Below are 27,074 nucleotides of genomic sequence, written 5' to 3' on the forward strand. Positions count from 1 at the left end.
ATTAAAAAGACATGAACACTTACCACGCCGCACCTTGGTCCGATCCTTCTTCCACCACAGACGATCGTTACACAATATGACATGGTGTTATATCCTGGCATGTCCTGAACAGAATGAGCCTGTTTGTGGTATTGTGAAGAAAATGTTCCGCAGACCATGCATCTGAATGCACACCTGACTCCATTCTATGCCCACCAAAATGATGATCTGCTTCTCTGAATTGGCTTGTGAAAGCCTAACACTGTAAGATCTTATTTTATAATTTAGCTAGTCATGTTGGCAATGGAACAAGCTTTCAAATGATGCCCACCTGACCCAGATTGTGATTTATAATGAACATTTTGTGGATTGCGTAAACAACAACAGTAAGTGTGTGATGGCAGGGATGCAGGGCTCTGTTCCAAACAAAACAACTACAAATGTGCTTGCTCTCGTTCCTCAACGGCACAGCTAGGAGAGCTCAAAAAAAGCAGTAACATTACTTTTGTTACAAAAGTAATGTTACTGAATGTATCCGGAGTATTTTCAGATGTTGTTATTAACAAATGCGGCGAAAAGTACAGTAAATGTAAAATGCACATTAAATCAACCGTGTAATGTTTGTATTCAGTCTTGTCAGGTGAACTGTTGTGTTCTCACCTCAGTCTAATAATTTCACCATCATCTACAAACTGTTCCCTTTTCATTTGTACCATGGTTATGCATTTCCATATTTCTTCTGAAAGAAACATTTCAATTTATAAGGGGTTAAGTAAACTACTGTATATAAGCCCTAAACACACAGTTAGTTTTTGTCATGAAATGCCTCACACATTGCATATTTCTACTACCCATTCATGTAGACTGTCGATCCTGTCCCGTCCTGTCCCGAACTTGACTCTAGAACTTCACTCCCATTCCTGCCCAAATCCCACAGACCTGCAAGACCCGCGGGACTCCTGTTCCCGTGTCAACCTCTACTGCAGATAACAAGCTCTTGACCCATCTGGTTATCATCCTGTCATGACAAAGTACTAAATTACATTTGAATATGGCTGTACAAGGAAGTGACAAGCATTTTGTTTATTTGAATAGCTCCCGGTATGGATTCAGTTGTACATTCTTATGTGTAAATATATCACTTGTGAAATACAGCAGCAGCTGATGAAAAGCTGAGGCTGTATTTCTCCTTGCTGAGTCATCAGTCGACTGGCACTTTCTGCACTTCCACTGTGCAGACAGATGTTAGGCAACATATTAGTTATACCCTCCTTGCTCCAGGCACCATGGTGCTGTAGCATTGAAGTCCATGCCTAACAGTATTACCTAATAACATACAGTATCTAGTTAGCTGTATGAATGTCAATGCTTGTAATGACTTGACACAACAGTGGGCCTTACAGTAAAGGAAGTTGTGTTTGTGCAGAACTGATAACGATTTGTCTGTATATGCATCATCAAAGCACACTTCTCTTCTGTATTTCCCATGAGGTATCTCTGGTGGTTTGTCAAAAAGGGGCATGCTCAGGACTGAAGAGGTTAGGTTTAGGTTATTAGGATCCCCGTTAGCTACTGCACAAGCGGCTGCTACTCTTCCACATAAAACGTACAAATACTTGACAAAGTACAGTACCATTATAGAGAAAAACAACATAAGATATTTAATAAAATTAAAAATTAAATAAGAGTTATATATTGGAAAGACACCGAGATAACAAAAATATATATATATATTGTTATATACAATACATTTAAATTAGATCTTTAGAAAGAGGAAAGGCGCCGTGATACATTTTTAATCAGTAAAAAAAAAAAGTACAACTAGTTTTTGCCTGAGTAACCTCTGGTGGCAGAGCATTCCACGTTGACATAGCTCTGTACATAACTGAGCGACGCATTAAATCTGTTTTTGGTTTGGGTACCGTGAAGAAACCCATAGTGCCGTGTCTGGTGGGGTATGTACAGTATGTCTGTTTGAAGTGTATGCAAATAGATTTTACAAGTGGCTAGGCATTTCCAACACACAAATGTTTCTTTAGAAGAGAAGTAGACCATTTCTCCTCAACCATCAACCATGAAACACTATCATGCATGTTGTTGATGTTATTTATGTGTTTCAAGGGTAAGATGTGCTGCTCTCTTTTGAGCCAGTTGCAGATTGCTAGGTCTTTCTTTGCTGCACCAGAACATATTACCGGGCAGTTATCAAGATGGGACAAGATCAGAGCCTGATCAACTAGTACAGTTGATCTTTGTGTCAAAATAGTTTTTATAACAGACGTACCTCTCCTCATCTTCACCACAACTTTGTCAATATGACTTGACCATGATAACTGACCATCTGATGTTACACACTCTTCATGCACAAATCCAGAGGTTTGGGTCTGAGAGAATTCTTTGAACCAAATACAATGTTTTTGGTTTTAGATGTATTTAAGACCAGTTTATTGTTAATTACCCATTGTGACTGGCTAAGAATCTCCGTGAGCTCGCTGTCTGTAGCTGCTGATGTGTAGAGAGTGCAGTCATCAGCATACATAGTCATTTTAGCTCCTTGTAAGGAGAGTGGCAAATCATTTGTTAAATGAAGAGTAATGGCCCAAGGCAACTACCCTTCTCATCTAGGTTATCTATACCTGGCGGTTTATCATCATTGATAGATAACAATCGTTTTTCCATCTCTTCCACGCAAACTTGACCAAATTCAAAATAGCAATCCTTCTCTTTCAATATTAGATCTTCAATACGCAAATATTATGGTTCACTGTTTTGTTGTCATTTAACTTCTCAGTGAAGTTTAGTCACACCATTTCTCAATTGACAGTATGTTAACCAATCAGCTGAGCAGCCTGACTTGTTTGCCACATTTTTTTGCATCATTTTGAAATTCATCATCGATCCAGGGTGCTCTAGCAGTTTTCACAGTTTCTTAAGAAGTACATGTTTGTCAACAATTGGCAATAATAATTTTACAAATACTCCCAAGTCGTCTGGAATATCCTACTTATACACATCAGACCAACATAATTGTTTTAACATATTCTACAATTGTTTTTTTGTATGATTTCTTCTAAATAGATTTAGGCCCTGACTTTGGTAGTTTGGCATTCCTTGTTATTGCCACAATGTTATGGTCACTACAGCCAATGGGAACTGATACTGCTTTAGAGCAAAGCTCTGCAGTATTAATGAATATTTTATCAATACAAGTGGATGTCACAGATCCAACACTATTGGTATATGCTCTCAGTGGTGTTGGTTGAGTGATAACCTGGGTCATGTTCCAGTCATTAGTCACAGTAAGAAGCTTCCTCTTGAGAGGACAACTAGATTATAACCAATCAATGTTCAGGTCAACAAGAAAATAATACATTTAATCAGTGACATTATCTAACACCACACACACATTCCCCAGATATTGACAGTTTGCATGAACTTGTGTCATTACATACAGTATGGGTAGGCTAATCCTTTAGTTAAGATTCATGAAGACAGCTGTGGTTTACATTCATTACAAAACAAATAAAATAAAATGTTATTTGTCACATGCGCCGAATACAACACCGTGTATACCGTGAAATGCTAACTTACAAGCCCTTAACCAACAATGCAGTTCAAGAAATAGAGAAATAGATTATTTTTTTAATAAAAAGTAAAATAACAATAAAATTACAATAACGAGGCTATATACAGGGGGTACCGGTTAGTCGAGGTAATTTGTACATGTAGATAGGGGTAAAGTGACTATGTGTCACGCCCTGACCTTAGAGAGCCTTTTATTCTCTAATTTGGTTAGTTCGGGGTGTGACTAGGGTGGGTACTCTAGTTTTTTTATTTCTATGTTGGCCTTGTACGGTTCCCAATCAGAGGCAGCTGTCTATCGTTGTCTCTGATTGGGGATCATATTTAGGCAGCCTTTTCCTACTGGGTTTTTGTGGGATCTTGTTTATGTATTGTTGCTTGTGAGCACTGCATAGTTTCACGTTCGTTTTGCTCTTTATTGTTTTCTGTGCGTTTCACTCGAATAAAGATGATGAAACCATTCCACGCTGCACCTTGGTCCGATTCTTACAGCAACGTTCGTGACACTATGCATAGATAATAAACAGTGAGTAGCAGCAATGTAAATACTCCGGGTGGCCATTTGATTAATTGTTCAGAAGTCTTATGGCTTGGGGGTAGAAGCTGTTAAGGAGCCTTTTGGACCTAGAGTTGGCGCTCCGGTATCGCTTGCCGTGCGTTAGCAGAGAGAACAGTCTATGACTTGGATGACTGGAGTCTTTGACAAATTTTGGGGCCTTCCTCTGTCACCGCCTAGTATATAGGTCCTGGATGGCAGGAAGCTTGGCCCCAGTGATGTACTGGGCCGTATGCACTACCCTCTGTAGCGCCTTATGGTTAGATGCCGAGCAGTTGCCATACCAGGCGGTGATGCAACCGGTCAGGATGCTCTCGATGGTGCAGCTGTAGAACGTTTTGAAGATCTGGGGACTCATGTCAAATCTTTTCAGTCTGCTGTGGGGGAAAAGGTGTTGTCAAATGTATTTGGTAAAAAGTAATCTTGTCAAAAGTTTACTAATTAGTCCGATATTCCTAGCACACAATGACTTCATCACACTTGTTACTCTAAAAACTTGTTGGATGCATTTGCAGTTTGTTTTGGTTGTGTTTGGGATTATGTTGTGCCCAATAGAAATGAATGGTAAATCACGTATTGTGTCATTTTGTGGTAACTTTTATTGTAAGTAACTATAGAATATATTTTTGAACACATCTACGTTAATGTGGATGCTAAAATGATTACGAATAATCATGAATGTATCATACATAACGATGACTGAGAAAGTTACAGATGTACAAAGATCATGCCCCCAAAACTTGCTAACCTCTCACCATTACCAATAATAGGGGAGTTTTTTTTGGGGGGGGTATGATATTTATGCCCCTGTAACTTAACAGTCATCATTATTCACGTTTCATTCATGATTATCTGTAATCACAGTAACAGTATATCAAACACATGTTTGATATCAAACTTTGGTCCATAGCCCATACCTCCATAGCATTTGGTATAGCTCTCATGCATGTACTCTGTTGGAATGGAGGAATTCATGGAGCATCGTTAGCCTAAAGCCCCACTTCACTAGCTATCTCAGCTTTGAATCTGTTTTGGTAACGGTACACGTCTGCAGGGGACTGGACTGTAATGGACTGTAATGGGAGTTTGTCCATAGATGCTATACTGTAGTTAGTGTATGTTGTATTTAGACTAGAGTTGCTACAGTAATGTTGTCACGCTGACTGTTTGGCTGTTTGCTTTTATCGCTGTTCAAGCAGCTGGTTTTGTGTCCTCTGGGCTAAACTCAGACAGCATTAAATGATGTTTGTTAGTGATGCCCATTTATTCACATGAACGCATCAATGGCATCCCTTTGAAATGTCTCCTCTCTGTTTCCCTTATCTTGTTCCATTTGTTATTTTGCATTTTCAACTCATCATTTTTGAGGTCATGTGAGTATTGCTTGGTTAGCGATAGCTTCCACATTATTTGCCTATGAGCACTAGGAGAATGGGGTCCCACCCAGAGTATTATCATTTGAAAATTATATTTTCTTGCTTGTTTATGCGAAGGAGATGGTAATCCCATGTATGCCTGTACTGTATCAACAATTTTTCATTTGGAGAATGATGCTGCTCTTTATTTTTGGATTTGACCTGCATTTCTCCAGATTGGCAGGATTGCAGGGATGTGCAGTAGGTGAAATAAAGACACAATGAGTTACAAGAGTTTTACATAAATACCAACTGTCTCACCAATACTGTCCTATCGCGGCAACTCTCATCCATGGTCTTGGACGATCAATCATCAACTGATGTTTCTGCTATTTTTAACTTTGAAAACCGCACAGATAGAGTCAATGTTGAGGAGGAGAGAGGAAAAACTATTTTAAACTCTTCAACAGAGAAACAAACTTCCTTCAGTTTGCTTTTACGGATCACGGCTTTTGCAGAGTCAGCAAAAGAAGTGGATCGTTCATTGTACCTTCTCCTCTACTCTGCTTGTTTCCCACTGGGCAAAAACTGGTTGAATCAACACTGTTTCTACGTCATTTCAACAAAAACATTAAATGTGATGATGTTGAATAAAAGTGGAAAAGTGATTGGATTTGGAAAAGTCATCCATGTAAAGAAATGTTGCAAATTTTTTTAAAATAAGGATTTCTAAGCCTTGAGATAATTGAGACATGGATTGTGTATGTGTGCGATTCAGAGGGTAAATGGGGAAGACAAAAGATTGAAGTGCCTTTGAACGTGGTATTGTAGTAGGTGCCAGGCGCACTGTTTCTTTTTCATTCTCAACAGTTTCCTGTGCGTATCAAGAATGGTCCACCACTCAAAGGACATTCAGCCAACTTGACACAACTGTCGGAAGCATTGGAGTCAACATGGGCCAGCATCTCTACACATTGTAGAGTCAATGCTCTGATGAATCGAGGCTATTCTGATGGGAAAAGGGGTGTTCCTAATGTTTGGTACACTCAGTGTATAACACCTATATAAACTCACATCTATTGCAGTAAATCATGACGGGCCCTGAATCCACCATGTTCCTCCCTGGGCGGTGTCGAGATTACCTGGGCTCCATAATGAGTGTGGAGTGGGACATCTGTCACTGCCCTCTTTACGGCCTGCTCTCTTCTCAAAGGAGGAGATATTAGACTGGTATTAGGTGGGAGATTGATTTAGCTGCCGCACACTGCAGGAGATGGGTCTTAATGCGTAGCCCCTTTTCAGATGAGGAGTGGATGAGCATAGGCAAACAGAGGAATGTGCTATGGGCTTGTATAATGAGCAAAGTAAAGCGAGTTGGAGCAAGAGAAAGGTTAGAGGAGGATATGGACTGACTACAAAGTGGGAGAGAGTGACATGGGAAAGGGGGTATACCCAGTCAGTTGTACAACTGAATGACTTCAACTGAAATGTGTCTTTCGCATTTAACCCGACCCCTCTGAATCAGAGAGGTGCGGGGGGCTGCCATAATCGACAGCAACCTTTTGGTTACTGGCCCAACGCTCTAACCACTAGGCTACCGGAGAGAGGCGCTGTGAAAGATAGTTCATAGTATTGTATCCATTTTTGTATAGAACTGTATTTTGTGGTGTAAAACGACAGCAAGCATTTTTGGACCCAATGTCTTTTTGTAAATAAAACTCAAATCTTACTGCTGGTAACTCCATTAGCATTCCTCCCCAAAAAGAAAGTGAGAGAGAGAGAGAGGGCTGAAGCTAACAACATTTACACACTGGAAGCAAGGAACAGGTGAGCTTTGCCACATTATAATTTTTAGATATGGTAAACCTGCTAATCCTCAAGACACTTGCTACAGTGGTTCAATCTGAAATGCTGATTGCTTTATCATGACTTACTGACTTATTTTATTTGCAAACGCAATGATTACTTTATCCCATGCTAGGGTCCCATTAGGTTATTATATTTGTTGGGAAATAAGCCTCTGGGTTTTAATTCATGATCCCCTTTAAATTAAATTGTATTGGCGTGGGAAATCAACTAAATGTATAGCTTGCTTGAGTCCCTCTAGGAGTAAGGAGTTGACAAAGTAATTATAGTGAAACAGAATTGTACATTGAGGATTCATTCTTTTGCAGAAAAGTCTTTACAGGAATGAAAAGTGCACCCATTTTCATTTAGTACCCTTTAAAGTGTCAAATACCTTGATTTCTAATTCTACATATTGATATGTAAGAATGTCATGGAGGAGCATGGATTGTAATGAGTGAAGCAATAGAAAATAATTTTAAGAGACTGAAATGCAATAAAATTGAAGGCACTTTGAACCCATCATTTCTCTGACTGGTCATTTTTACAGTATCACCAAATACATATTTGTCAAAATACAAATAGCCGACCAATCAGCCTGTTACCAACCCTTAGTAAACATTTGAAAAAAGTTATATTGTGGGTAAATAGTTACCTTACAGAACATAGAGGTTGTTATTTAATGGAAGCCTCTCCAACATAATCCAGGTAGAATAAGGAATTCCCCATGGCAGCTGTCTAGGCCCCTTACTTTTTTCAATCTTTACTAATGACTAAATACATCCAGTGTGTCTATGTATGCGGATGACTCAACATTATACACGTCAGCTAATAAATCGACTGAAATGACTGCAACACTTAACAAAGAGCTGCAGTTAGTTTCAGAATGGGTGGCAAGGAATAAATTAGTCCTAAGTATTTCAAAAACTTAAAGCATTGTATTTGGGACAAATCATTCACTAAACCCTAACCCTCAACTAAATCTTGTAATGAATAATGTGGAAATTGAGCAAGTTGAGGTGACTTAACTGCTTGGAGTAACCCTGGATTGTTAACTGTCATGGTCAAAACATATTGATACAACAGTAGCTAAGATGGGGAGACGTATGTCCATAATAAAGCACTTCTCTGCCTTCTTGACACTATCAAGGAAGGTCCTACAGGCCCTAGTTTTGTCGCACCTGGACTACTATTTAGTCGTGTGGTCAGGTGCCACAAAGAGGGACTTAGGGAAATTACAATTGATTCAGGACAGGGCAACATGTCTGGCCCTTAAATGTCCACGGAGAGGTAACATTAATGATATGCATGTCAATCTCTCATGGCTCAAAGTGGAGAAGAGATTGACTTTATCACTACTTGTTTTTGTAAAAAGTGTTGACAAGCTGAATGCACCGAGCTGTCTGTTTAAACTACTAGCACACAGCTTGGACACCCATGCATACCCCACAAGACATGTTACCAGAGGTCTCTTCACAATCCCCAAGTCCAGAACAGACAATGGGAGGCACACAGTACTACATAGAGCCATGACTACATGGAACTCTATTCCACATCAGGTAACTGATGCAAGCAGTAGAATCAGATTAAAAAAAACAGATACAAATACACCTTATGGAACAGCGGGGACTGTGAAAAAGAACACACACATACACACACACACACGCTAGCACATTCACTCTACACACACGTACATTGTAATTTTGTTGTGTGGTGGTATTATACATGTTGTATTGTAGATATGTAGTGGATGTAATAATGTTATATGATGTACTTTTATATTTTGTTTTATGCGTGATGTAAGTGCCTTAATAATGTGTTTGGACCCCAGGAGGAGTAGCTGCTGCCTTGGCAATACAAATACATATAATAAATTACTCTCCTTTCTACCCACACAACAATGCAGTTTAACACATTTTAATAAAACTGAATCTGCACAATCTTGATCCCACCATTGGACTGGCATTTGCATAAATTAGCTGCATGACATAATGCAATCAATTCATGCTATTGTAGGAAAATGAGCCGCCCCCCACATAAATAGTGCAACTTCTAATGACTACTTCTGTTGACTACGTGACTACTTCTGATGACTACATGACTACTTCTGATGACTACATGACTACTCCTGATGACTACATGACTACTCCTGATGACTACATGACTACTTCTGTTGACTACTTCTGTTGACTACTTCTGTTGACTACTTCTGTTGACTACATGACTACTTCTGATGACTACATGACTACTTCTGATGACTACTTCTGTTGACCTCATGACTATTTCTGTTGACTACATGACTACTTTTGATGACTACATGACTACTTTTGATGACTACGTGACTACTTCTGATGACTACATGACTACTTCTGATGACTACATGACTACTCCTGATGACTACATGACTACTTCTGTTGACTACTTCTGTTGACTACTTCTGTTGACTACTTCTGTTGACTACTTCTGTTGACTACTTCTGTTGACTACATGACTACTTCTGATGACTACATGACTACTTCTGATGACTATTTCTGTTGACTACGTGACTACTTTTGATGACTACGTGACTACTTTTGATGACTACGTGACTACTTTTGATGACTACGTGACTACTTTTGATGACTACGTGACTAATTTTGATGACTACGTGACTAATTTTGATGACTACGTGACTACTTTTGATGACTACGTGACTACTTTTGATGACTCCGTGACTACTTTTGATGACTCCGTGACTACTTTTGATGACTCCGTGACTACTTTTGATGACTACGTGACTACTTTTGATGACTACGTGACTACTTTTGGTGACTACGTGACTACTTTTGATGACTACGTGACTACTTTTGATGACTACGTGACTACTTTTGATGACTTCGTGACTACTTCTGATGACTACATGACTACGTGACTACTTCTGATGACTACATGACTACTTCTGATGACTACATGACTACTTCTGATGACTACATGACTACTTCTGATGACTACATGACTACTTCTGATGACTACATGACTACTTCTGATGACTACATGACTACTTCTGATGACTACATGACTACTTCTGATGACTACTTCTGATGACTACATGACTACTTCTGATGACTACATGACTACTTCTGATGACTACTTCTGTTGACCTCATGACTACTTCTGTTGACTACATGACTACTTTTGATGACTACGTGACTACTTTTGATGACTACGTGACTACTTTTGATGACTACGTGACTACTTTTGATGACTACGTGACTACTTTTGATGACTACGTGACTACTTTTGATGACTGCGTGACTACTTTTGATGACTACGTGACTACTTTTGATGACTACGTGACTACTTTTGATGACTACTTTTGATGACTACGTGACTACTTTTGATGACTACGTGACTACTTTTGATGACTACGTGACTACTTCTGTTGACTACGTGACTACTTCTGTTGACTACGTGACTACTTCTGTTGACTACGTGACTACTTCTGTTGACTACGTGACTACTTCTGTTGACTACGTGACTACTTTTGATGGCTACGTGACTACTTTTGATGGCTACGTGACTACTTCTGATGACTACGTGACTACTTCTGATGGCTACGTGACTACTTCTGATGACTACATGACTACTTCTGATGACTACATGACTACTTCTGATGACTACATGACTACTTCTGATGACTACATGACTACTTCTGATGACTACATGACTACTTCTGATGACTACATGACTACTTCTGATGACTACATGACTACTTCTGATGACTACATGACTACTTCTGATGACTACATGACTACTTCTGATGACTACATGACTACTTCTGATGACTACTTCTGATGACTACATGACTACTTCTGATGACTACATGACTACTTCTGATGACTACTTCTGTTGACCTCATGACTACTTCTGTTGACTACATGACTACTTTTGATGACTACGTGACTACTTTTGATGACTACGTGACTACTTTTGATGACTACGTGACTACTTTTGATGACTACGTGACTACTTTTGATGACTACGTGACTACTTTTGATGACTGCGTGACTACTTTTGATGACTACGTGACTACTTTTGATGACTACGTGACTACTTTTGATGACTACTTTTGATGACTACGTGACTACTTTTGATGACTACGTGACTACTTTTGATGACTACGTGACTACTTCTGTTGACTACGTGACTACTTCTGTTGACTACGTGACTACTTCTGTTGACTACGTGACTACTTCTGTTGACTACGTGACTACTTCTGTTGACTACGTGACTACTTTTGATGGCTACGTGACTACTTTTGATGGCTACGTGACTACTTCTGATGACTACGTGACTACTTCTGATGGCTACGTGACTACTTCTGATGACTACGTGACTACTTCTGATGACTACATGACTACTTCTGATGACTACATGACTACTTCTGATGACTACATGACTACTTCTGATGACTACATGACTACTTCTGATGACTACATGACTACTTCTGATGACTACTTCTGATGACTACATGACTACTTCTGATGACTACATGACTACTTCTGATGACTACTTCTGTTGACCTCATGACTACTTCTGTTGACTACATGACTACTTTTGATGACTACGTGACTACTTTTGATGACTACATGACTACTTCTGATGACTACTTCTGATGACTACATGACTACTTCTGATGACTACATGACTACTTCTGATGACTACTTCTGTTGACCTCATGACTACTTCTGTTGACTACGTGACTACTTTTGATGACTACGTGACTACTTTTGATGACTACGTGACTACTTTTGATGACTACGTGACTACTTTTGATGACTACGTGACTACTTTTGATGACTGCGTGACTACTTTTGATGACTGCGTGACTACTTTTGATGACTACGTGACTACTTTTGATGACTACGTGACTACTTTTGATGACTACTTTTGATGACTACGTGACTACTTTTGATGACTACGTGACTACTTTTGATGACTACGTGACTACTTCTGTTGACTACGTGACTACTTCTGTTGACTACGTGACTACTTCTGTTGACTACGTGACTACTTCTGTTGACTACGTGACTACTTTTGATGGCTACGTGACTACTTTTGATGGCTACGTGACTACTTCTGATGACTACGTGACTACTTCTGATGGCTACGTGACTACTTCTGATGACTACATGACTACTTCTGATGACTACATGACTACTTCTGATGACTACATGACTACTTATGATGCCCACTAACTATCTAAAGATAATACAAAGTTTGTTGAATTCTGTCTAACATCCCAATTAAGCCTTAATTGCACCCACACACATGCACATTTATGCACATACAGTACACACACACACACACATGTAGGGTGGTAATATTGATCATATATGCATATTATATATACCTCGCATGCGACCCATAGTAAGCAATTAGCCTATGTTTATCTGACTCCATCAAGATAAATAAAATATGCAAGCAAGCATTAGGCAATGAGTTGATGTTGACTAGCAAGAATTGGTATGAGAGGAATGATAAAGGCAGATATTTAATAACATTGTAAAATGAATGAAATCACATACAAGGCATAAAGCTTAGGTTACAAACATTACAGTGCAATACTCTAGGTATGATCAGAGAGAGAGAGAGAAGTCCTAGTCTGAAAGGCCATGCTCTAAGTGGTGCATGGGGCGGCAGGTAGCCTAGTGGTTAGAGTGTTGGGCCACTAACCGAAAGGTTGCTGGATCGAATCCCCGAGCTGACAAGGTAAAAATGTGTCATTCTGCCCCTGAACAAGACAGTTAACTCACTGTTCCCTGCTATAGGCTGTCATTGTACATAATAATTTGTTCTTATCTGACTTGCCTAGTTAAAACAAAAGTGTCCCTGGGGTGGAAAGAGAGTTGGTATCTCACAAGTGCAGTTCAGGAACAAAAAAGAATGAGACAATGAATCTAACACCATTTTTTAAGCATCTGAGTTGCTTGGATTCAAAATCTGAGTTGTTGACCAGTAGTCTTACTGTAAAGTTAACCTCCAATCAGATATCAGCCCTACAGGATGTAAAGACAACAGAACCTCTGCTACCCAGAGGTGTGACAAGAGGGGGTTGGTGAGATAATGCAGAGAAGGCCGAATTCCTATGACAACACAAAGGAATTCTTGCAGACAGTTGATTAAAGTCACTTTGGGGGCTGGGCCGCCCTACAAAGACACACGCATACGCGCGCGAACACACACACAAAATGAGGTTACCATGGTGTCTCCCGGCCATGCGTGTCAGGCTGTGATCAGGGGCACTAAAGTCGATTAGAGTCTGAGTAATCTAGTTAGGCTGCACTAACATAGACAGAGGTCGATATCATGATTGTCAGAGGAAGAGGGAGGATGAGGGCTTGTCTTTATAATGGCATTTTCCTCAGTACACAACAGGCTGATGCACTCACAATTTTAGGGATCCTTAGTGGCGCAGCAGTCTACGGCATTGCATTGCAGTGCTAGAGGCGTCACTACAGACTGGGTTCAATCGCGGGTTGCATCACAACCGGACGTGATCGGGTGTCCCATAGGACGGAGCACAATTGGCCCAGCGTCGTCTGGGTTAAGGGAGGGTAGTCCGTCATTGTAAATAAGAATTTGTTCGTAACTGACTTGCCCAGTTAAATAAAGGTTAAATAAATACAAATAAAATATGGAGCACATTTCCATAAAGATGTACTGTATGTAATACAAGTGCTATTTTCCGTCTGCCAACAACTTTATTTATGAAGGTGTTATGAGAGCAAATGTTTTCTAATTAATGCTGAAGTCAATTAAATCTTAAGCAAAGGTTATTAAATGGGTTTGTGCACAATTATGTACAGTATAATGAAGAATTACACAATACATTTCATACTCCAGTAGGTCTGCAGAGATGTCTTACAGTTGGTTTACGAAACAGCTTATTTATGAACTAATGTAAAAATGTCTCACTACCTTCTGTTCAGAATATACTATTATGCCAAAAAAATCTAGAAAAAGTAGCCTATTTAGTTTATATTAGTTGAGTGATGAAGCTAAGTTTCCGAGGTAGAGTATTTCAACCTTTTAAAGCCAGATTTGTATTCCTAAGTGATGCTTGAGAAAACATGTCCAGAAATATGACCCATAATTCCCCATTAATCCTCTTTTCTGCCTCCTGTCTATGGCCAGGATAGTGTAGCTGTGCTCTGGAACGCCGCCCAAGGTTTAGCACTGGGACTTTAAAGTCCGCATCAGCCATCTTAGCCTGTGCCCTCTCCCTGAGCTGTTGCATGGCCGCCTTTCATCCAGGATTAATCTTGTGATGGTATGAGATAGAAATGCCACTGAACACTTTTTTAGGGCAGGACCAAAGTTGATGCTGTTATACTCCCCATATGTTTTCCTTTGGTAATGACTTGAGCAAACCTCCCATTTTCCGTGAGGACTCATTTTCAGTCCATTGACTCTCATTCTCTGGTTTAAAAGGTGGAAACAGAATAGTGTTTTTTCCACAATGGAAATCTTGAAACCAATAATTTATTTTTCACTGATTCATAATAGGCTAGGCAAACTTGAGACAGAGAGAATGTGTGTGTGAGAGAGAGAGTGTGTGTGAGAGAGAGAGTGTGCTAGAAAGAAAGTGTGTGAGAGAAAGAGCAAGCGAGAGAGAGAGAGAGAGAGAGAGAGAGAGAGGGCAAGAAGCGTGAGAGAGACTGTGTGTGAGAGAGTGAGTGTGAGAGAGAATGTGAGAGAGTGTGTGTGAGAGAGAGTGTGTGTGAGCGAGGGTGTGTGAGAGAGAGAGAGTGTGAGCGAGGGTGTGTGAGAGAGAGAGAGTGTGAGCGAGGGTGTGTGTGAGAGGGAGAGTGTCAGAGAGAGTGTGTGTGAGAGAGGGAGAGTGTGTGTGAGAGAGAGTGTGAGAGAGCATGTGTGAGAGAGAGTGTGTGTGTGAGAGAGTGTGTGTCAGAGAGTGTGTGAGAGAGTGTGAGTCAGAGAGAGAGAGAGCGGGTGAGAGAGAGTGTGTAAGAGAAAGAGCAAGTGAGAGAGCATGAGAGAGAGGGCAAGAAGCGTGAGAGAGAGTGAGTGTGGGACTTTTTAGACTTTTTGTCTTTCTTTAATGAAACATTCTCATTTCAATAAAATCTCACCCCTGCCCTTAAATAAAACACCAAAATAAATCCTGTATTGCATACATGTACCCTACTCACCTTTCCCTCTGCCACACGATACAAAACACCACATATCACAATAACAAAAAAACTCACCACTTATACAACCGTATATCCAAAACATCTTCCCTAGCTATACAAGACACCATATCTCCTGAAACATCTCCACACTTTTTATCATTTTATAGAACTCAAGTTCCACCCTAAGGCGCGCAGAGACCATCCCATTAAATAATAGTAAAGGGTCTGTTATCCCCCACCTTTGACCCTGTTCCTCCTTGTTAGCCAAATAGCCAACTTTGCCTGAGCAAACAGAAAATTCAGCAAAACACATTTGGCCTTTTCCATATTTGAATACCTGTACCCCATTATAAACATCCCAAGAGTAAAAAACACCTCCAACCTCTCACACAGACATTCCAACATAGACATTAATGGCATTAACCTGGCGCACACAGAAAACACATGAATCACAGTCTCTCTCATAACACAGAAAGGACACCCCTGCCCGACTCCCGGTTCAACCCGTGCTAACCAGCTGTTAGTGGCCAGGGCTCCATGTAGAACCCTCCACTGGAGGTCCCCTGACCTCTTTGGTGCTGGGGGTTTGTAGATCACCCTCCATCTAAAACCCACCACACTCTCCTCCCCACATACCCTCTGCCACTGATGTGCCTTCACTCCTGTTAGGCTCCCAATGTTCCTCACCTTAAGAGGTTGTAGAGGGCTTTACCTCCCACCCCCTCAAACTCCCCCAGGCTCGGAGTGTTAAAATCTAACAGACCCCCTTGCCAGTCCCCAGTCTCTTTCGTCACCTGCAGTGGCAGAAACATTGGTGGCCACTCCCCCATTGGCCGCTCAAACACCCCCCCTTACCGGCTCAGACAGTGCCTCCTGAACCTCCTCCAGGAATCCCTCCAGCAGCCTAAGAGACAGTATTCCTGTTTGTTGTGCCAGGACTTCTGGGGTTTTCTACCCCTCCTCTCCCAGCAGTCGCAGGTCATCCAGCCTTGGTAAGCCCACTGCCATCAGTCGCCTCTGTAGGGTGGCCGACTGAACCGATCTCAAAGGGATGGCTGGGTTGTGGAAGATAGACTCCTCCCACACCCACAGCCCAGGCTCCACACCCCCTTCTCGTGTGGGCCTTAGCAGCTGCCAGGCCCTCAGCACTGCAGAGTAAAAATCAGAGAGACCTGATGTACTCAGCCTCTCCAGCCCTCATGAGGAACAGCTGCCGGTCCAACCCTAATCCGCCAGCTCTCCACAGCAGTGCGCATGCTGGTTCCCTCCAGCCAACATCAGTATAGCACAGCAGTCTATGCGCCGCCTTTAGTCGGAATGCAGCCACCCTGCTCTCCAGTTCCACCAGGCCCTGTTCTCCTTCGTGGACGGTCATGTACAACACAGCCGCCCTCAGCCAGTGCTGGCCCGGCCAGAAAAGTCCACCAGCTTGCGTTGCAGGTCTGTGAGCGGTGAGGACAGCCAGTTTATGCCACAGGGAAGATGCCACCAGGTTGTTGATTATCAGCACCCTCCCTCTATATGACATGGGACAGGAGCCACCTCCACCTGGCCAGTCTTGACACCACTGCCTGTGACAGCCCCTCCCAGTTCTTCCTGACCAACCTCTCCGAGCCCAGGTACACCCCCAACATTTTAAGCCCTTCACAACCCCACTGCAAAGCCCCTGGAAGCAGAGGGGCCCTATCCCCCCCATATAACATAGCTTTGCTCTTGCCCCAGTTTATTTTAGCTGAGGAAGCTCCCTCGTACCCCTTCAGACTGGTCTCTAGTGCCTTCATATCCTGCCCATCCCTGACCATCACAGAAACATAATCTGCATACGCTGACACTACTATGCCTGTCACCACACCCATGCCTGTCCAGTACACTCCCTGCAGTCTCCTGCGTAGCAGGCCCAAAAAAGGCTCAATGCCTAGTGTACATAACTCGAATGAACTCATCATTGTCTAATGCCCCGTCTCACCCAGACTGGCCTACTGAGCCCCCCTCCCACCTTGATCATACATGACGCCCCAGCATACAATAGTTTCACACAGGTCAAAAAACTCTTCCCAAACCCAAACATCACATTAAACAGATACTCATGGTCCACTCTATCAAAAGCCTTCTCTTGATCTAAAGAGACCAGTCCAAAGTTAACATTAGAACCTCTCGACAAGTCCAACATGTCCCTGATTAAGAACAAGTTGTCCATGATTGAGCGTCCTGGTACATAATATGTTAGGTCCTTATGTACTATCGAGTCCAGCTGGGACTTCAGTCTGTTAGACAGGACCTTGGAATATATCGTGTAGTCCACAACGAGCAATGCCACAGGCCTCCAGTTCTTAAATTCACACAAGTCCCCTTTTTTTGGGCAGGAGAGTCAGAGCCGCCCGACGGCAGCTCATCGGCGACTCTCCTACCCCGGCGAAATTCACGCAACAAGCAAAAGAAGTCCAGTCCAATTATTCCCCAGAATTTTTTATAAAACTCCACTGGGAGTCCATCGACCCCCGGTGCATGACCGGGGGACATCTGGGTTACGGCCTCTGCCAGTTCATGGGACAGCAAAGGAATGTCCATTTCATCCCTCTGTGCCAGAGAGAGCTTAGGGAGTCCTGCAAACAAAACCTGAGCACACATAGGAACACACACTTCTGCCCTATACAACTCAGTTTAAAACTCCACAGTTCGCTCCCGCATCTCTCCCACCACAGAGGTCCCCCGCCCATCAGACAGCCATAGACAATGGGCTTCACCGCTCTGTCTTTCCAAACCAAAGAAGGAGCTGGGAGCATCCATCTCCTTGAGCATGGACCTAGTTCAAGTGCTCCCTTTGCTTTAACCTGGAAAAAACTACCCATGTTCCTACGTAATTCAGCTAAATTAGCCTGGAGGCCTACATTGCCTTGCCCCACCATCTCTACCTCCATCTCACTAATACAATGCTCTAGTTCCCCCAATACTCTCCGACCCTCTGAGGATGAGAGAGCTGTATACTGTTGATAGAAATGCCGAATTTGGACTTTCCCACATCCAACAATTGACTCAGAGACTCATACTCCTCTCTTCGCTGCACCCACCTTTCCCAAAAGGTCTTCTAACCGAAGCAAAAAGTGGCATCTTGTAAGAGCTTTACATTAAAATTCCGATAGCCGAGCCATGGTTATGTGGTGATCCACATCCACACAGAAGTCTGAAAAGAATACTCATCATCTTTCTCCTTAGACTTTCCTCCTCATCTTCATATCCCATCCTGACCACCTACCAGACCTCTCTGGTCATTCCTGATGCTGTCTGCATCTCATTGCCCCCTGCACGTTGACCTCGATTTCCCCCACTGGCGCTTGTGCTCTCACCTTGTCTACGGCCTTTATGTGGGCACGCCAAAGCTCTTATGCCCCAAATCCCCACACTCAAAACACTAGACTATCTGTGCTGGCAAACCCTGCGTAGAGCCCCTCCCCATGCCTCACTTTAAAATGCACATTTAGCTGTCGCTCATTGTTATTCAGAAACATAAACACTTGCCTCCGGAACGAAACAACGTGCTTAAAGGCATCTGCCTGAAAACCTGCCGACAGTACACGAAAACCGCTAGCAAAACGACTCAGCTCTTTCCTGATTTGATCATCCGTAACAAACGGAGGCAAATTTGCAACTACCACCCTTGTCGAAGGGTTAGAAACAGGCAAAATTGGCACCAACACACCCCTTACAAATATTCCACTAGCAATTAGCCTACCAACCAAATTTGCTCTTTTCATGAACACAACCACAGCTTTGTTCATTCTGGAAGCGGAATGTATAAATTCAGCTCCTACCTGTTCACCGACCGCGAGCAGAACCTCCTCCACCTTAACTCCATTCTCAGGAACACACCTGAATCCATGCCGTATCGACAGTGTCTCCTCCGCGCTAGGCTGAGAAGCCATCGCACACACCACACCTTCCAAACCCCAGGAAATTGACTCTGTCCTCTTCCACCCTAACTTTGAAAAAACCTGTGGATACCGCTAAAACAAATAGTACATTAACCCTCCACCATAGAAAATCAAATTGAAAGAAAAGACCAAGAACAGAATCAAGAAAAAAGTTAGGACAGAGACCTCTACACCAAACACTCAAACTCCCAGCATGCACTGCGAGAGAGAGAGAGAGAGAGAGAGAGAGGGCAAGAAGCGTGTGTGAGAGAGAGTGTGTGAGAGTGCGTGTGTGAGAGAGAGAGAGAGTGAGAGAGAGTGTGAGAGAGAGAGTGTGTGTGACTGTGCGAGAGAGTGTGTGTGTGAGAGAGGTAGAGCGTGTGAGAGAGAGAGAGAGAGTGTGAGAGACCGCGTGTGAGAGAGAGAGTATGTGTGAGAGAGTATGTGTGAGAGAGTGTGTGAGAGAAAGAGCGAGAGAGAGAGGGCAGGAAGCGTGAGAGAGAGTGCGTGTGAGAGAATGTGAGAGAGAGAGAATGTGAGAGTGTGTGTGAGAGAGAGAGAGAGAGAGACAGAGAGAGACAGAGAGAGAGAGAGACAACACCTTTGCTACAAAATGAGAAAATACAATGTTTCTAAGCTATGAAGAGTACAGTTTGGAAAGTACAACATGAATTACATTCCTGCTTCTGTGCATTGTGAGTGAGGTTATTGTGGCCAGACATGGACCTATAGTTTTGCCCAAAGAAACACAAGGAGAAAGCAGAAGATGTGCACAATAGCGGTCTTCTTCGTGAATTGGTCAAGTGTTTTTTTGTTATTGTATTTTCCCTTTGTGACCCTGAGTAGTATAAACACAACATATACTGAACAAAAATATAAACGCAACATGAAACAATTTCAAAGATTTTGCTGAGTAACATGAAATCAGTCAGTTGAAATAAATTAATTCGGCCCTAATCTATGGGTTTCACATGACTGGGCAGGGGCCCACTGTGGAGCCCCCTTCCTCCCTCTGACGATCCCTCAGGTGAAGAAGCCGGATGTGGAGGTCCTGGGCAGTTGTGAGGCCGGTTGGACGTACTGCCAAATTCTGTAAAACAACGTTGGATACAGTTTATGGTAGAGAAATTAAGATTCAATTCTCTGGAAACAGCTCTGGTGAACATTCCTGCAGTCAGCATGCCAATTGCCCTCAAAACTTGAGACATCTGTGGAATTGTATTGCATGACAAAACTGCACATTTTAGAATGGCCTTTTATTTGATCTGTGTAGTGATCGTGATGTTTAATCAGTTTATTGATATTCCACACCTGTCAAGTGGATGGATTATCTTGGCATAGGAGAAATGCTCACTAACAGGAATATAAACAAATTTGTGCACCACATTTGAGAGAAGTAAGCTTTTTGTGTGCATGGAACCTTTCTGGGATGTTTTATTTCAGCTCATAAAACATGGGACCAACACTTTACATGTTGCGTTTATATTTTTGTTCAGTGTATATTACCACTGTCAGCTCTCTACCCTCTAGTGTACAGTATGTGTGTATGCTGTCTGATATACAGTGTGTGTGTGTGTGTGTGTGCGCGCGTGCGTGCGTGCGTGCGTGCGTGTGTTTGTGTGGCTGGGTGAGACTGTTTACTCTGAACACTGATGAGGGTCCTGAATGACTCATCAATCCTCTAGAGGTGCAAGGAGAGAAGATTTGGAAAAAACTCAAACCTACACACAGCAGATTGCCACTATTCCCACTGTGGGAAGTGAGACACTCTGCAAATGGCATGGTTCACCTCTCTTTAAAAACCCAGTGTGACATTTGGTACGGCTGCAGCTACAGCTGTAGGCTTGATTATTCTCGTTGGAGAGTCCGGTTTCCATTCACCTTTGATTTGCCTGTTCAGTAGAAACTCTCTGGAGAGGTTTCCCTCCACATTTCTCAGGGAGATTGCACACCCGCCTCTTCACTGGCTGTAACCTATAAACAGAGAAAAACTGTGCATTGAAACTGAAGCAACATAACAGAAACTCAAATACCTGTTAAAATACCAATTAATATGGCCTCCCGAGTGGCACATTGATCTAAGGCACTGCATAGCAGTGCTAGCTGTGCCACTAGTGATTCTGGGTTTGAATCCAGGCTCTGTCGCAGCCGGCCGCGACTGGGAGACCCATGGAGTGGCGCACAATTGGCCCAGCGTCATCCGTGTTAGGGGAGTTGGCCGGCAGGGATGTCCTTGTCCCATCACGCACTAGTGACTCCTGTGGCGGGCCGGGCGCAGTGCATGCTGACATGGTCGCAGGTGTACAGTGTTTCCTCCGACACATTGGTGGGGCTGGCTTCCGGGTTAAGTGGGCTTTGTGTCCAGAGGCAGTCCGGCTTGGTTGGGTTGTGTTTCGGAGGACGCACGGCTCTCGACCTTCGCCTCTCCCGAGTCCATACAGGAGTTGCATTGATGAGACAAGACTGTAACTACCAATTGGATACCACGAAATTGGGGTGAAAAAGGGGTAAAAAAAGATATATTTATTTAAAACACAATTGATATGCTGGCTTATAACAAAATGAAGCACATCTGTTTGATACTGGTTGCTGAAAGCTGTTCACTTTTATTGCCACTGAAATAGCCTCCCACCTGCAAGAGCTGAGAATGAAAATGACTGAAAAACCTGTCCAATATCCTCCAGAGAAGGGAAGCGCAACTCTCGCTATTCCTGGAAGGCCTTTTGGACCTAAACGTCAATTTTTTAAACAAAAAATGTAATAAAATAATCAGTTAAACCTAGTTACAGTTGCGCCTCCTGATATTTTCGGCTGCATTTTGAACTGTTTGTCTCTGCTTCTCTGTCAGACATCCGCGGGTTGCAAACATTCCTGGACCAGGCGTCTCGGCAGGGTCTGGACGTGTCTCTGCAGAGGGTGGACCGCAACGTGAGCAGGGTGTTCATCAACCTGTTCAGCACCATGCGGACCGAGGAGCTCAATCGCTACCGGGACACGCTGCGGCGGGCCGTGCTGCTCATGAGCCCCAGAGGAGCACAGGTGTTCATCCACCAGGTGAGTGGTGTGTTGACCACCATTATACTTTCCTTATTTTCTGTTTGGGATTAACTGAAAGGTCAAATGGTCATGTTATTTTGATTTGTTAACTTTTATTTAATCAGGGGAGGTCAATTGAGACCAGCGTCTCATTTTCAATGGTACCCTGAGCCAATAAAGTAAAATATAATAAAAAGAACAAGTACATTACATTAGAACATCACTAACATCACAGCCATCATAAACAAGTTATTAAATAAATAAATCAAAACAATTTCAGACCTCTGTGAACTCATTTATCATCAGGGTTTTAAAATGTGCTGTTGCACCAGGGAACAGTGACGACCCATCATTCAGGGCAGGTGGGGGAGAGCCTGTTTTGAGCCCCACCTGTTTAGCAAAAAAAAAAAAAATAATATATATATATATACAGTACCAGGCCAAAGGTTTAGACACACCTACTCATTCAAGGGTTTTTCTTTATTTTTACTATTTTCTACATCAAAGCTATGAAATAACACATATGGAATCATGTAGTAACCAAAAAAGTGTTAAACAAATCAAAATATATTTTATATTTGAGATTCTTCAAAGTAGCCACCTTTTGCCTTGATGACAGATTTGCACACTCTTGGCATTCTCTCAACCAGCTTCATAAGTAAGTCACCTGGAATGCATTTCAATTAACAGGTGTGGCTTGTAAAAAGTTAATTTGTGGAATGTCTTTCCTTCTTAATGCGTTTGAGCCAATCAGTTGTGTTGTGACACGGTAGGGGTGGTATACAGAAGATAGCCCTATTTGGTAAAAGATCAAGTCCATATTATGGCAAGAACAGCTCAAATAAGCAAACAGAAATAACAGTCCATCATTACTTTAAGACATGAAGGTCAGTCAATGTGGAAAATGTCAAGAAATTTGAAAGTTTCTTCAAGTGCAGTCAAAAAAAACATAAAGCGTTATGATGAAACTGGCTCTCATGAGGAGTGCCACAGGAAAGGAAGACCCAGAGTTACTTTGCTGCAGAGGATACATTAATTAGAGTTACATTGCAGCCCAAATAAATGCCTCACAGATTTGAAGTAACAGACACATCTCAACATCAACTGTTCAGAGGAAACTGCGTGAATCAGGCCAAATTGCTGCAAAGAAACCACTACTAAAAGAGACAATACGAAGAAGAGACTGGCAAAGACAAGAAACACAAGCAAAGGACATTAGACCGGTAAAAATCTGTCCTTTGAGTAAAAATGTTTTATTTTTGGTGTCTTTGTGAGACGCAGAGTGGGTGAACGGTTGATCTCCGCATGTGTGGTTCCCACCGTGAAGCATGGAGGAGGTGTGATGGTGTGGGGGTGCTTTGCTGGTGACACTGTTGGTGATTTATTAAGAATTCAAGGCACACTTAACCAGCATGGCTACCAGAGCATTCTGCAGCAATACACCATTCCATCTGGTTTGTGCTTAGAGGGACTATCATTTGATTTTCAACAGGACAATGACCCAACACACACATCCAGGCTGTGTAAGGGCTATTTGACCAAGAAGGAGAGTGATGGAGTGCTGCATCAGATGACCTGGCCTTCACAATAACACAACCTCAACCCAATTGAGATGGTTTGAGACGAGTTGGAACGCAGAGTGAACGAAAAGCCGGCAACAAGTGCTTAGTGAATGTGGGAACTCTTCAAGACTGTTGGAAAAGCATTTCACGTGAAGCTGGTTGAGAGAATTCCAAGAGTGTGCAAAGCTGTCATCAAGGCTAAGGGGGGAAACTTTGAAGAATCTATGATTCCATATGTGTTATTTCATAGTTTTGATGTCCTCACTATTATTCTACAATGTTGAAAATAGTCAAAATAAAGAAAAACCCTTGAATGAGTAGGTGTGTCCAAACCTTTGACTGGTACTGTATATATATACATATATATGTTGTGTATTGCCTGTTTTGCATGTTATTTTTGCATTAATACGTGTCACTTATCAGTTTACAAGCAATGTAAAAAAAAAAAAAAAAAAAAAAAATGAGTTAATAAAGCTGGATACAAACAAGGTCTCTTTTTTGCTTTTTTGAGTAAGGCAGCTCCAAAATGCAGGGGTTTCAGCCTAGCTCATTGCTTTCTGTGGTGGTGTGGCAGCCAGTGGAAAATATGGAGCGTAGGGGTTGGTTATGTTCTCTAGTTGCGCCGTGATTGGCTCAATGTTCTGTCACTCACGGGGACACTACATCACCGCAAAATCTACGGGAAGAGCTCAAAAATTCAAGCCCCTTGGGTGCTGCATAGAGTTACATTAGAAGTGCCATCTAAGAAGGCTCAAGGTCATTGGCCACAGATAAAATGCCGTCAAATCACGTTATATCTACCGTAGCATTTATTGGACTGATCATGTCAACATCATACTTTCAAAATCTTAGCTAGGAAGCTAGACAAGCAGTCATCATCATGAATCATGTCGACAATCTACTAGCAAATGCTTTTCAATCCTTGTCATATGAAGATAAATTATACATAAAACTTATCAGTGCTCATTGGCCATTGGACATAAACATTAGACAACAAGTTGGAAATCGCAAATTCGACAATGAGTGGTTAGGAAGGAATCAATGGCTAACTGCAAGCGTTGCAAAGCAATCACTAGCCTGCTCTTCAGTGGAGTGGGTGTGTGGTCCAAGTATGGGTTTAAGGGTCTCTTTTCCAAGCTTAAAAGGATAAACATTCACATGCAACACCATGGGCCAGAAAAGGTTGAATACATTGACCATGCTGTCAACCCAACAAAAAACTAGGTACTGGGAAATCTCACTAACCGGGGTGTAAACTAATTTGTGCACAACATTTGAGAGAAGTAAGCTTTTTATGCGTATGGAAAATGTATGGGATATTTTATTTCAGCTCATGAAACATGGGACCAACACTTAACATGTTGTGTGTATAGTTTTGTACAGTGTATATGTCCTTCGTTATTATTTTGTTGAAGTCAGTGAGTTATAGGTATGATATAGAGTAGTAGGAAATTAGGGTCTGGATATAATGTCCACTTATATTATGTCCATTATGTCCAGACTTGAGTGAAAGGCAATGTGGATGTTAAGAGCATTACTAGCACTCAGTAGCACTGTGTCATCTTGCTCAAGGGTCCACCAACCTTATTTGTATCCCTGTCAAAAGGTCTATCCCTGCTAAGATAACTACTCCTTCGGTCCAAGGTCTACTCTATTCTTCACATTTACCTAGGTATCAGTCTGTGGTATTGATATCTCAATCATTTCCTCTTTTTTATGTCTACCCTCTCCCCAGTGTCCCCTCTAACTCTATCTTTAACTTCCGTAGTGTTAACATTCTTATTATATTAAAACCTAACCGCTCAGGTCCACTCTCTTATCTAGTGACTCTCCCCCTTGCATCTATTATCACTTTATTCTCACAGCCATTCTCCATAGTCTCGACTCTTTCCCAAGAGTACAGTAATTCACTCTCCCCAGTGTCCACATAGTCACAGATGGTAACCTTCTACCTTTGAACCGTCCTGAATCTACTGATATAAGATGGAAAGGGCTGGACATGACCTGTATTTGTAGTCACGGCACGATTCATTGCGTCAACACACACAGAACACAACGATGGCATCAAAAATAAGCTTTCATGCTCACTAAGCCCACTGGCCTATCCCTTTCTATGATCCCATCACTGCCACTCAGCTGCAAACCCACCCACAGTGTTAATGAAAGGAGATGATTATAATTAAGCATGTCCAATACTGTTTTCAGCATTAGCATTTTAAACACAATGAAATGTCTCAGCACAGCTATCCCTCCAAAAGTCTCCAGCTCAATTAGACTGGCCAGAATGATAATGAAGGTCTCTGGTGTTGATTGCTTGAGTGGCGTCATTTGGAAGACGTGAACTCTTCATTTTGGGCACATGAAGTAGCACTTTGAGTTGGCTAATAGCAAGGTAAGTGTTAGACATTGAATAGAGGACTCAATTTCCCCCATGCTGGTTTTGTTATTGCAGCAGAATCAGCATGGGGATATTTTGTTATCCCAGAAGATATTATGTGAGCCTCTGTTGAATGTTTTTAATGAAGATATACAGTGCCTTGCAAAAGTATTCAAACCCCTCTGATTTTTTCACATTTTATTGTGTTACAGTGGGATTAAAATGGATTTTATAATAATATATATTTTTATTATTTTTTTATTTAATAAAATATAGTCGTTGCATAAGTATTCAGCCCCTTTGTTTAGGCAAGCCTAAATTAAGAAATGGGCCTTGAAGAAAACCTGCTTCAGTCTGCTTTACAACAGACACTGGGAGAGGAATTCACCTTTCAGCAGGACAATAACCCACAACACGTGGCCAAATCTACACTGGAGTTGCTTACTAAAAAGACACTGAATGTTCCTGAGCGGCTAAATTGCAATTTTGACTTAAATCTGCTTGAAAATGTATGGCAAGACTTTTGATCTTGACAGATCTTGAAGAATTTTGAGAAGAATAATGGGCAAATATTGCACAATCCATGCCTGCAAAGCACTTATAGACTCAACCAAGAAGACTCACAGCTGTAATCAATGCCAAAGGTGGTTCTAACATGTTTGACTCAGGGAGTTGAATACTTATGCAACAACTATATTTT

The 27,074-nt window shown here is 42.0% G+C and overlaps 1 protein-coding gene across 1 annotated transcript in view; it reads left to right on the plus strand.

Annotated features, from left to right (window-relative positions):
• Positions 1–27,074, plus strand: part of LOC120046575 (glutamate receptor ionotropic, delta-1-like) — a 419,872-nt gene that overhangs the window by 239,573 nt on the left and 153,225 nt on the right. Inside the window, exon 4 of the mRNA XM_038991931.1 lies at positions 22,248–22,453. Coding sequence (XP_038847859.1) covers positions 22,248–22,453 — 206 coding nt within the window. The remainder of the gene's footprint in view (positions 1–22,247; positions 22,454–27,074) is intronic.

This window comes from Salvelinus namaycush, chromosome 4 (assembly GCF_016432855.1).
Source record: "Salvelinus namaycush isolate Seneca chromosome 4, SaNama_1.0, whole genome shotgun sequence".
Classification (NCBI taxonomy): Eukaryota; Metazoa; Chordata; class Actinopteri; order Salmoniformes; family Salmonidae; genus Salvelinus; species Salvelinus namaycush.